The 12,696-nt window shown below is 44.9% G+C and overlaps 1 protein-coding gene across 7 annotated transcripts in view; it reads right to left on the minus strand.

Moving 5' to 3' along the window:
• The window catches only part of FBXW4 (F-box and WD repeat domain containing 4), an 83,301-nt gene that overhangs the window by 9,077 nt on the left and 61,528 nt on the right, over positions 1-12,696 (minus strand). For all 7 annotated transcript variants that reach the window (XM_044935199.2, XM_044935198.2, XM_025274030.3 and 4 more), the window contains one exon: positions 2,251-2,316. In XM_044935199.2, coding sequence (XP_044791134.2) covers positions 2,251-2,316 — 66 coding nt within the window. The remainder of the gene's footprint in view (positions 1-2,250; positions 2,317-12,696) is intronic.

The raw sequence follows: 12,696 nt of genomic DNA on the forward strand, positions 1-12,696 counted from the left end.
TTTAAGTGAGGCCTGGCTCCTCAGTGGTGAGGAGAAGAGTCTGGGAGCCAGAGAGAAGGCAGGTGAAGCCAAGCAATGCCCAGGGCAGCCTTGCCTCAGGCTGGCCAGATGGTGCAGTGGCTATTTGCTCTCTGGCTCCAGTGAAAACTGAGGCCATAGCTGTCTTGTACCCATTCTCACTTGGGTCCTTTCTGGGTTCTATAAAGGCCAGTGTTTAGTATTAGTAAGGTCTAGGGGTTTCATATGAGAATGCTGTTGAAGGAGCTGGTGCCTTAGAACTCCATTCTGACCACTAATCTGTGCCCCAACATACCCCCACCACGGCAACCACAGGCAGAAGAGACCATTCAAAGGTTACTCAGCCTTCAAGATACAGCTGGACCACAGTGGGGCGGTGCACACCCTCACTGCCCCAGCTTGTCTACCATCCCAGGCCTGGGTCAGTTCTGATGCCAAGCATACCCAACAACGTGACTAAATAAAACTGACTTTCAGCAGAAATGCCTATCTCTGTGACCTTGTCAGTGCAAAAGCAAACTATCTAGTCAGAAATAGGCAAACATGAGCAGACATTTCACCAAAGAGAATCTATAGAAGGCAAATAAGCACATGAAAAGATGTTCAACATCATTAGCTACTAGGGAAATTTGAATCAAAACCACAAATAACACATCCATTAAAATAACTCAAATAAAAAATAGTGACAATACCAGATGCTGTTGAAAATGTGCAGAAACTAGATCTCTCAGATACTGGAGTCAGAACATAAAGTGGTAAGATACTGAAAACAGGCTGGCAGGTAAAAAAAAACTAAGCACATACTTACCAAATGACCCAGCAATTGTATTCCCAGGCAGTAATTAAAAAAAACTGAGAACGTGTGCCCACACAAAAGCCTATACACAAACGTTCAATAGTTTGATCCGCAACAGTCAAGAAACAGAACAGCCCAAATGTTCAATGGGTGAATGCTGACTGATGGGGAAAGAAAGTTTGGTATATGCATGCCAGAGAACACTACTGAGCGAGAAGGACGAGAGCAGTACTGACACAGGCAGCGACTTCTGCGACTCAAGGGAATTACGCAGCATGAAGGGAAAAACCTCCAAAGATTACATATTATGTATATACTACATACATTATTTCATTTATATACCTTCAAAATAACAAAATTACAGAGATGAAGAACACCTAAGTGGTTTGCCAGGGGTTAGGAGCAAGAGGGAGGGGCAGAGGATGGGTGCAGCTATGAAGGTGTATAGGAGGGGTCTTTGTGCTGATGGAACAGCACAGTTCTGTATCTTTATTAGGGCAGTAGTTACATGATTCTACACATGGGATAAAACTGCAAAGAAATTTATACACACAAAATAAATAGAATCAGTTAAAGGTCTGTAGACTGTACCAACTGTACCTGCCAACTTGCTACATTTGATATTATGTAAGATGTTACACAGGTACCTTGCCTTCCTACTTCTGTAACTTCCTATTAATCTATAATTATTTCAAATGAAAAGTTAAAAAAAAACAACAACACAGAATAGCAGGTAATCAGATGGGAATGTGTCAAGCCTGCCAAGGCAGAGAACTGTAAATAAAACCTGGGTGTATTTTAACATTGTTCTTCTTAAGGATCTGTGGGCACTTCCAAAATTTCTTTTAGAAAAATCATCTCTAAGGATAGATAAAGTTTTTTATAGCCACACAGTAAGGCACTCCTTAGAGAAGTATCATAAATCCAAACTGTTATCATAAGTTCTGCATGAAATTAGGTACCTATTATAAATTACTTCAGCAGTTTCCATAAGCTAACAACTGATCTTATGTGAGAAGGTGACACAGTGGAGCCTGTCGGGTTGTGCGGACTTTGGAGGTTTTCCCTTCATGCTGCATAATTCCCTCGAGCGTCGCAGAAGTCGCTGCATGTGTCAGTACTGCTCTCGTCCTTCTTGCTCAGTAGTGTTCTCTGGCACGCATATACCAAACTTTCTTTTCCCATCAGTCAGCATTCACCCACTGAAGAACATTTGGGCTGTTCTGTTTTTTGACTGTTGAGGATCAAGCTATTGAACATTTGCATATAGGCTTTTGTGTGGGCACACGTTCTCAGTTTTTTTAAATTACTTCCAACCTCCTCCTGGACCACTCAGGCAACTGAAATGGGCTGGCTTGGGCAGCTCTTTCCTTGGCCTCCCAGCTGCTCCAGCCCCACCCACCCTGGAAGCCATGATGGGCTCAGGAATCTCTTACCTGTTGAGGTCCCAGATTCTTAAGGGTGAGAAGTGCCCACAACAAGCCGTCCCTGTCACAAAGGAGCTGCCAAACAAAAGGAGAGCAGAGTCAGGTCTGGCTTGTCAGAACTTGTGGCGGAAAGGGCTACACAATTGGAAGTGCTGTGCTCATTCTCCAGGGTATCATGGGGTTAAGCCAGGCTGAGAGAAGCAGCCAGGAGAGCCATCAGAGAAATTGTGGGAAACCATATGGAATCAGAGTGACGGCTGTAACCTCCCAGAGCTGCTTGGCCAGAGGACCCACGGGTTCAATGGCAGCATAAGAATGGATCTCTAGATGTGCAACTGAGGCCAAGGGAGAGCAAGCCTGTTGGTCTTCAGTTGTATGAACACCAACTTCACGATGCCACACCACAGTGATGGTCTCCCCATAACAGATTGTTGGGCGCTGGAAGCTGCTACCCTGGTCAGAGGTGAGGGAGGCTGGGCGGCTTTACTGAAGGTTTTAAGAGCTGGGGAATATGGCAACATGATACAAGCACAGGGCAGGCATAAAGGCACCAAAGTGAGAAGAGGCCAATGATGAAAGGCAGGTGATGGCATGAAAAGGTGAGGGTGGGAGAGCAGGGAGTGTGAGGGCCTAGGCAGTCAGCACTGCTGTGGGAGTGGGATGAAAGTCAGAGTTTAGAGGACAATGACAGACACTGCCAAGAGGCGAGAGAGAAGGAACACTCCGACCATACTGCCCATATTTAAGAGCCTCTCTTAAACCCCTAAAAAGTTCAACATATATAATCTGCAGTTTCATTTTAAGTGGAGGCCCAAACCCAGTGAGAAGAATCCATTCAATGAGCCAGGCTGGCCACAGTACTACGACTAGAACTTGAACCCATGTGCCAGACCACTTCTTTGTCAGAGGATTTGGAAGGTGTTGGGAGGGGGAGCCTGCAGGAACCCTGGGCTTGAAAATCTAAACTGGAACAAGAGAGCTGAAAGCAGTTATGTCACTCAGGAGCCCTGGGGCAGGGAAGGGCCAAGTCCCTACATGTCTGGGTTTGGGGGGAGGGACTGGACATATTAATGACACGTTAGCACTGTGGGGCAGCAGCCTATCGGCCCTGGCCCTGCCCAGCACCTGTGGCTCTCTGATCCTAAGCATGTCAGTGGGGAGATGGATTTCCGCAGTTGGGGCTCTGAGAAGCCGATGGCTTTGGCTTGGTGGGGGGTTGGCCGGCTAGTTGCTGATAGAGGAGATGTTAGGGCAGGCACTGGGCAAGCCACTGATTTACAATCAAAATTGCAGGGCAGGGGTTTGTGTTTCAACCCGAGGCAGACAAAAAGGCCACATAAACCACCCTGGAGCATCAATGCCTCAAATCAAGACTTCTCTAGGGACATGCTCCGTCTTCCCAGCCTCCTATCAACCTACAGGCATGCCAGTAGCCACTAAACTAGAATGGTATTCCAAAACAGTCACTCTGTCATGCTCCAGGTGACACCTAGCCTGGTATGCAGCCACTGGACACTGAAGCCCCAAACTACAAAGCCAGGAGGTGTTATCCTCACCTCCCTCTCCCCCCAACATTTTTCTCTCAAGGGCAATCCAGTAATAACTGGTAAAGCTAATTACCTTGGGTTGGAAACATAATAGCCCTTAGAAATCATTCATGCAGGCAATAGGGCTCTCCAGACTTTTGAGAAGTAGGGAGCCAGGTAAGGGGCACCAGCACAGACACACAGACTCTTAAGGAGCCCTGTGGCAGGCCTCTGACTGGCCACAGGCCTAAATTAGCATCAAGGTCAGTCAATGGAGAAAGAGGGGAGGCGCCTCCACAGCTCTGACTTCCCAGCAGTGATGGGAACCCCAGCCCCTGGATTCCTGTCCTCTATTCCTGCCCACCCACCCCTGACCCTCACCCTTTGCCTCCAGGAGGAATGCCTCTCACCTTCATGCCCATAAGGATCTTTCTTAATTGCCTGGATATAACAACTGTGAACATTTCTTTCCAAAAGCTGCCCTTTTCCCTTGCTTAACCATGTAAAGCAGGAAGCAGATACAGGAGGGAGAGTAGAGAGTCCCTCTGACATTTATGAGGGCCTAAGGCGACTGATCTGATCTGATCTGAAGAGTTTAATCAAATTTAACACTCAGTCAAAACAAAACAAAAACAACCACGTAAGCAGCAGTTAAGCAGATTTGGAGCCAGGTCCTGCTTGGAACGTTCACCAAGATTCACATCCAAACCACAGGGACCATCAGCCCCCCGAGGGACAGGGACGGTCAGCCCTACTCAACAGGCAAAAGCAGGATCTGCTGGCTGCTCAGCAGCCTGACAGGCCTTCCTCTTAAGTCCTGCCACACCCTGATCTTGCCTGCACGAGACAAATGGCATTTGAGGGGTTGTCTTCTCATCTTCTTTTTGAGATCATGGACTGTCTGGTGGCTCTTGTGTATTCCAGTGCCCAGCACAGTGTCTGGTACCAAAGAGATGCCCAAAACAAATCTACAGACTTCAACTGAAAGGGCCTTCCAGAGTTCACAGCCAACACAGCAGAGGAAGCTAGTCATAGGAGCTGTGAAGGGGGTCCTTCTGCTTCTTAGAAGATTAATTCCCAAATCTCCAAGCTCAGACCTGAATAACACATGACACAGTGTTGGTACAGTGAAGTTGTACAGTGAAGCACAACCAGATAACAGATGAGAAGAAAGGAGCATTGACAAAGCTATATATTGTCACTCTGTTTATTAAATTATATGCAGAGTACATAATGCAAAATGCCGGGCTGGATGACTCACAAGCTGGAATCAAGATTGCCTGCAAAAATACCAACAACCTCGGATATGCAGATGATACCACTCTAATGGCAGAAAGTGAAGAACTAAAGAGCCTCTTGATGAGGGTAAAAGAGCACAGTGAAAAAGCTGGCTTAAAACTCAACATTCAAAAGACTAAGTTCATGACATCTGGTCCCATCAATTCATGGCAAATAGATGGAGAAAAAGTGGAAACAGTTGACAGATTTTATTTTCTCGGACTCCAAAATCACTGCAGACAGTGATTGTAGCCATGAAATTAGAAGATGCTTGCTCCTTGGAAGGAAAGCTATGACAAACCTAGACAACATATTAAAAAGCAAAGACATCACTTTGCCAACAAAGGTTCATATAGTCAAAGCTGTGGTTTTTCCAGTAGTCATGTATGGATTTAAGAGTTGGACCCATAAAGAAGGCTGAGTGCCAAAGATTGATGGCTTTGAATTGTGGTGCTGGAGAAAACTCTTAAGAGTCCCTTGGACTGCAAGGAGATCAAACCAGTCAATCTTAAAGGAAATCAATCCTGAATATTCACTGGAAGGACTGATTCTGAAGTTCCAATACTTGGGCCACCTGATGTGAAGAGCCGACTCAATGGAAAAGACCCTAATGCTGGGAAAGATTGAAAGCAAAAGGAGAAGAGGCCAGCAGAGGATGACATGGTTAGACAGCATCACCAACTCAATGGACATGAATCTGAGAAAACTCCAGGAGATAGTGATGGACAGGGAAGCCTGGCATGCTACAGTCCATGGGGTCACAAAGAGGCAGACACGACTTAGCAACTGAGCAATAACAATAACCAGCAATACCTAGAAAAGTCAGCACACACATACACACACATGCTCTTACACAAATGCATACACTCCCTCACCCTGAGGGTCTAAAAGTCATTCTGACTCCATAAACTCTTCTCTTTTTGGACCAGAAAGTCCTTATCAGAAGCTAGCCTTCTACAATTTCTCATCCAATTTCTCATCCACTCTACAAAGTCTCACCCTGCCCAGATGCCCAAGCTACCTTACTGGCCCCCTGGTCCCAACTTAGGAAAACCTGGCCTCACAGAGATCATCCATAGGCCCAAGAAGAAGACATAAGAGCCCTCACATCAGAGAGACCAAGAGAGTTGGGAGTTCTGGTAGTCAAGTTGAGGAATAGAAAATAACAAAGATACATAACAGAGGAGAGGAAAGTATGAAGGAAAATCAGTCAGGTGTGGGCAGGGTGAAAAGAAGGTATATTCGTGCTGCCTCTGCCTTCGTTTGGACCCTCTTCACTACCCTAGGAGGTGACTGAGCACTTGCTGTGTGCTCGAGTCCGCAAACAAAGTCTCCAAAGCACTACTCTGTCTACTCCCTCATGTCTGACAGACGAGGACACTGAGACACAGAGAAGTAACAACCTTGATCTTGCTCACACATGGAGCAACCAGTGGGACTAGAATTTGAACCCTGAGCAGCAGCAGCAGCAGCAGTCTTAATTCCAGAGCCCAAGTGATTTTACACCCTGTGCCCCGTAAGTTCTTTCCCCAGCACCTAGTATAATGCCTGCCACATACTGACAACTCAAATGCTTACTGAATGAACGAATGGACAAGTGAACAAATGACTCCACCTGGGAGAAGAAAGGAGCGACGGAAGGGCTCTGAGGAGGGGCAGCAGAAGGGTGTGCTCGGCAGCTGTGCCCCGTGGCTGGCCTGGAGCTGCCCAGCTGGTCCAAGCCCAGCGCCTCTGAGCCGGGCTGACACACTTTGGCAAGGGAGCCACCAGAGCTGTCACATCGTTCACCAGCATGCCCATCAAGTGTATTCAGTCCTCTTCAACCCGCATCGGCATTTTAATTACTGTTGGGTAAACTAATTTGTACAAATGAAGGCCGGGCTGCCTAATAGAATATGCAAGCTCTCTGACCTCTGACAGGCACTGACACGAGATACAAAGGCCGCCGAGGAAGGCTTTTTATCTGAGCCTTATTACTCTCTATTACTCCAATTAGTCAGGCTCCAGTGCTCCTAATTGGAGGAAAAATTGCAATTAAATCAATTTTTGATGGGCTGCAAGTGGGCTCCTGAACCGCCCTGCTTGTGAAACACTGATATTATAGCAGCAAAGGTCACAGGCTTCATCGGCACCTGGGTGCCCCCCGATTTCCCTTGGCCCCCTCCTAAAACGCCTCAAGGAAACCCCTGCCCCTCCATCAGCTCGGCCAGCAAGGGTGGGAAGAAGAGAGTCATTAGAACATGTCAGGTCTCATTGCTGCTGCCGCCATCTGCTAACCTGCGCCATGGACATCATTATAGCGGCTAAGTCCCAAAGCATGAATGCAGTGCGAAGGTCACACAAACTCATCGGGTGAGGCTAGGCCAGAGGCAGAAGTGCAGTGACAGCACTGTGAGGGAGGGACCAGCGGAGTGGGAACAGGAGGTCAGCAGAAGTCAGGAAGAGGAGAGACACGGTCCTGGGCAGGTGAAGGATGAGGCAGCCAGTTCCCAAGATCCAGTCAACAGGGCACACCAGGGGAAGGGAAATAGATGTTATTTGGGAGGGAACAAAAAAGAGAGACAAAGAAATCTTGTTCTCATCAGCAAACATCCATCTTGCAGTGGGGTACATACCCCTGAATGCTCTACAGACCAGAAGGCTGAGTGTCCCATCAGTGATGGGGTCAGAAGCACAATGTGGGGCCTACCATCTATAGCAGTGCCTGCCTATCAAGGCTGGGGAGGGAGTGCCCAGAACTAAAGCTTAGCCACAGAGGAGAAGGTAAACACAACTTCGTTCACCAAACTAAAGGATAACAAGACCAAGACGCCTCTCTGAAACTTGAATGAGTAAAGTTTAAGGCAATAAAAAGAAGGTCCATTTCACATAGCATCTGGCGTACTATTACCTCAAAGAGATGCTTCAGACAGAAAACAAAAATTCAAAAGAAGGTTAGCCAACTTCATGGGTGATTGAACCAAAATGGATTAACAGGGAAAGAAGGATGTGCCTTGTCTTCAAGGGGTCAAGACCAAAAATATGTTGAATAAATGCTGGTCTATCTACTTAATGTAATATTAAACAGACATTTAAAATGATATTCCCAAAGAATATAGACAAGATGTTTTATAAGGAAAAAAAAGTAGGGTACAAGCAGCATTAATGGAACTATTTTAAAACAGCTTGAGTGGGGAAGTTAAATACAACTTTGTTGATCAAACTAAAGAATAATTATTTTTAACTACAAAAGAGGCAAGCATACACAATGGGAGAAAGGTCAGTCTCTTCAATAAACAGTGTTGAGAAAATTGGACAGCCACTTGCCAAAGAATGAAACTATCTTATACTGTACACAAAAATTAACTCAAAATGGATTAAAGACTTGAATGTAAGACCTGAAACCATAAAACTCCTAAAAAGAAAACCTAGTAGTAAGCACCTTGACACCACTCCTGGCAATGATTTTTTGTATGAGACTCCTAAACAAAAGCAACAAACGCAAAAATAAACAAGTGGGAGCGCATCAAGCTAAGAGACTTTTGCAAAAGAAAGGAAATCATCAACAAGATGAAAAGGCAACCTACTGAATGGCAGAATGTATTTGCAAAGCATATATCCAATAAGGGGCTAATAGCCAAAATATATAAAGAACTCACACAACTCCCCTGCAGAAAGCCAAACAATCTGATTAGAAAATGGGCAGAGGACCTGAACATTTTTCCAAAGAAGACACAGAGATAGCTAGCAGGCACATCAAAAGATTCTAAACATTGTTAATCATCAGGAAAAACCCAAATCCAAACCACAATGAGGTATCACTTCACATCTGTTAGAATGGCTGTCATCAAAAAGACAAGAGATAGCCACTGCTGGAGAGGGTGTGAAGAAAGGGGAACCCTCATACACTGTTGGTGGAAATGTAAATTGGTGCAGCCACCATGGAAAACAATGTGAAGTTTCCTCAAAAAAGTGAAAAATAGAACTACTATTTGTTGTTCAGTTGCTAAGTCATGTCTGACTCTGCAACCCCACAGACTGTAGCGTGCCAGGCCTCCCTGTCCCTCACTATTTCCCAGAGTTTGCCCAAGTTCATGTCCATTGAACTGGTGATGCCACCCAACCATCTCATCCTCTGCCTCCCTCTTCTCCTTTTGCCTTCAATCTTTCCCAGCATCAGAATCTTTTCCAATGAGGCACCTGTGGAAAAGTGTTTGCATTACGTGGCCAAAGTATTGGAGCTTCAGCTTCAGCATCAGTCCTTTCACTGAATATTCAGGGTTGGTTTCCTTTAGGATTGACTGGTTTGATCTTCTTGCAGTCCAGGGGACTCTCAAGAGTCTTCTCCAACACCACAATTCGAAAGCATCAATTCTTCAGCACTTAGCCTTCTTACGGTCTAACCCTCACATCACAATTGGGAAAACTATAGCTTTGACAATATGGACCTTCATTGGCAAAGTGATGTCTTTGCTTTTTAATATGCTGTCTAGGTTTGCCATAGCTTTCCTTCCAAGAAACAAATGTCCTCTGATTTAATGGCTGCAGTCACCATCCGCAGTGATTTTAGAGCCCAAAAAGAGAAAATCTGTCACTGCTTCTACTTTCTCCCCTTCTATTTGCCATGAAGTGATAGGACCAGATGCCATGATCTTCATTTTTTAAATGTTGAGTTTTAAGCCAGCTTTCACTGTCTTCTTTCACCCTCATCAAGAGGCTCTTTAGTTCCTCTTCACTTTCTGCCATCAGAGTGTTATCCTCTGCATATCTGAGGTTGTGGATCTTTTTCCTGGCAATCTTGATTCTAGCCTATGAGTCATCCACCCCGGCATGTCACACGATGCACTCTGCATATAATTTAAATAAACAGGGTGACAATATACAGCCCTGCCGTACTCCTTTCCCAATTTTGAACCAGTCAGTTGTTCTGTGTAAGGTTCTAAATGTTGCTTCTTGACCCACATACAGGTTTCTCAGGAGACAGGTAAGGTGGTCTGGTATTCCCATCTCTAAGCATTTTCCACAGTTTGTTTTGATTTACACAGTGAAAGGCTTTTATGTAGTCAATGAAACAGAAGTAGAAATTTTTCTGGAATTCCCTTGCTTTCTCTATGATCCAATGAATGTTGGCAACTTGATCTCTGGTTCCTCTGCCTTTTCTAAACCCAGCTTGTACATCTGGAATTTCTCAATTCAAGTACTGCTGAAGCCTAGCTTGAAGGAAGAACTACCATATGATCAAGTAATTCCACTTCTGAGTATTTGTTTTTTAAAAATAATAATAATAATAATTTGAAAAGATACATGCACCCCCATGCTCACTGGAGCCTTATTTAAAATAGCCAAGATATGGAAACAACCTAAGTGTGCACTGGTGGATGAATGGATAAAAAGATGTGGTGTGCATATATACAATGGAATACCACTCAGTCAGAAAAAAGTATGGAATCTTACAATTTGAGGCTTCCCTAGTGGTTCAGATGGTAAAGAATCTGCCTGCAATGCAAGAGACCCAGGTTTGATCCCTGGATTGAGAAGATCCCCTGGGATTGGGAAGAGGGCATGGCAACTTACTCTAGTATTCTTGCCTGGAGAATACCATGGGCAGAGGAGCCTGAGAGGCTCGAGTCCATAGTGTCCCAAAGAGTCAGACATGACTGAGCGACTCACACCCACTTGCCATTTGTGATACAGACAGGCCTTAAGGCATGAGGCTAAGTGACATAGGTAAGACAGAGACAGATGAATACTATATGATTTCACTTATATGTGCAATATAAGAAAGAACAAAATGAATCAAAACAAAACAAATGAAAAACCAAGTTCACAGATACAAAGAACAGACTGGTAGTTGCCAAAGGGGAGGAGGTAGGGGACAGGAGAAATGGAACAAGGGAGTCAAAAGGTACAAACTTCCAGTTATAAAATAGATAAAGTATGAGGATGTAATATACAGCATGATGGCTACAGTTAATAATACTGTGTGGCATATCTGAAAGTTGCTAAGAGAGTAAATCTTAAAAATTCTCATCAAGAAAAAAATGATCGTAACTATGTAAGGTGATGCATGGTAACTAGACTTATGATAGAGATCATTTTGCATTGCATTCTAATATCAAACCATTATGTTGTATATGTGAAACTAATATAACGTTATACTTCAACTTTTAGAAAAACAGCCTGTGACTAGAAAAGGAAGGAGTGGAATGAAACTCACGAAAATGCTTCAAGTGACTACATATGGGCAACAGAGTAATTAGCAATTCTTTCTTCTTTTAAATTTTATTTTATAAATCTTCTTTAATGAGTATGTGCTACTTTTTAAAGGGAAAAGTATATTATTTACATTTTATAAGAGAAAACACAACATAACCAAACATTCCTGCCCACTGACTCATGGCCAAAGACAAGTGGACCCGATAATGAGCTGCCTGCTTAAACAGGTGTCAGCAGTGGTAGCCCTGGCACACCTTGGGCTGAAGCTGTGGAACTGATCAGTATCCCAAGGTTAGGACAGAAAGCCGCAGGTCAGCAGGGAGGGGCTCCACTAGCCTCTTTCTCCCAACTCAGCACTGGCCAGTAGAGAGCAAGACTGGCCCTGACTCCCACTGTGGGCAGAGGCCTGGAACACCTGTCCCAGCCAGTGTCTATCTGCCTGCCTGTCTTGTGTGTCTCTCCTCTCTCTCACACACACACCCCTCAGGTCCCTCTCAGCCCATGTGCATCCGGATAGGATGGTGCAAGTAAGCCACCTAGGTCAGGCTCTGCAAAGTGTCCAGGGGCTGGGGCTCCCCAGGCTCACCCTCCTAATAAAGACTCTAACAACAGCAACAGAACAGGCTTTCTGCTTTCCCACGGAGGAAATTCCTCTATGGAAACACATAATGCTCGTTTTCCATTTTAACCGGTGGTAAAAGGGCAGCCTGGCCAAGGATATAAGACCCTGGCCCAGGCTAAACAAGAGGAGGCTTGAGGTATAGAGGCTGCTCTTCCCAAATGCACCAATTCCACTCAAGAAACAGAAACTTACAAACTTGAGCAATGGAAGGGCAGAATTAACAGAAAAAATTAACTACATCAAAAACAAAGACTCACAGTACAATGGAATAACATACATTCAATCTACTGAATTTATTAACAAGACACGTTGGAGACGTTTCTACACTCTCTTTTCTATCTGTACAGCCTCCCATCTACCCCTAAGAAGAAATGGCACTATATTCCAGTGCTAAAGGAAAAACTGACCGGGTCAGACTTCCTGAGAAATGATGAATGTAGATCCACAAAACTATGTACCTAACAAGAGGCATGAAAAAAGAAGAAATACATATGGTCGTTATTTGTGGACACTAAAACTGTCTACCTAGAAAATCCAAAAGATTCAACTAAAAGTACTGCAACCAATTTCAGAGTAGGATAAGGTGGGTGGCACACTGTGTATGACAGTGGAAGGGAGAGTGGGGACTTCCCTGGGGGTGCAGTGGCTGAGACTCTACACCTCCAATGCGGGGGGCTGGGTTCCGTCCCTGGTCAGGGAACTAGAGCCCACATGCCACAACTAAGAGTTCACATGCTGCAACTAAAGATCTCGCATGCCACACAATGAAGACTGAAGATCTCATGTGCCGCAACTGAGGTGCAGTACAGCCAAATACATACATATTAGAGAGAG

Source organism: Bubalus bubalis, chromosome 23 (assembly GCF_019923935.1).
Source record: "Bubalus bubalis isolate 160015118507 breed Murrah chromosome 23, NDDB_SH_1, whole genome shotgun sequence".
Taxonomy (NCBI): Eukaryota; Metazoa; Chordata; class Mammalia; order Artiodactyla; family Bovidae; genus Bubalus; species Bubalus bubalis.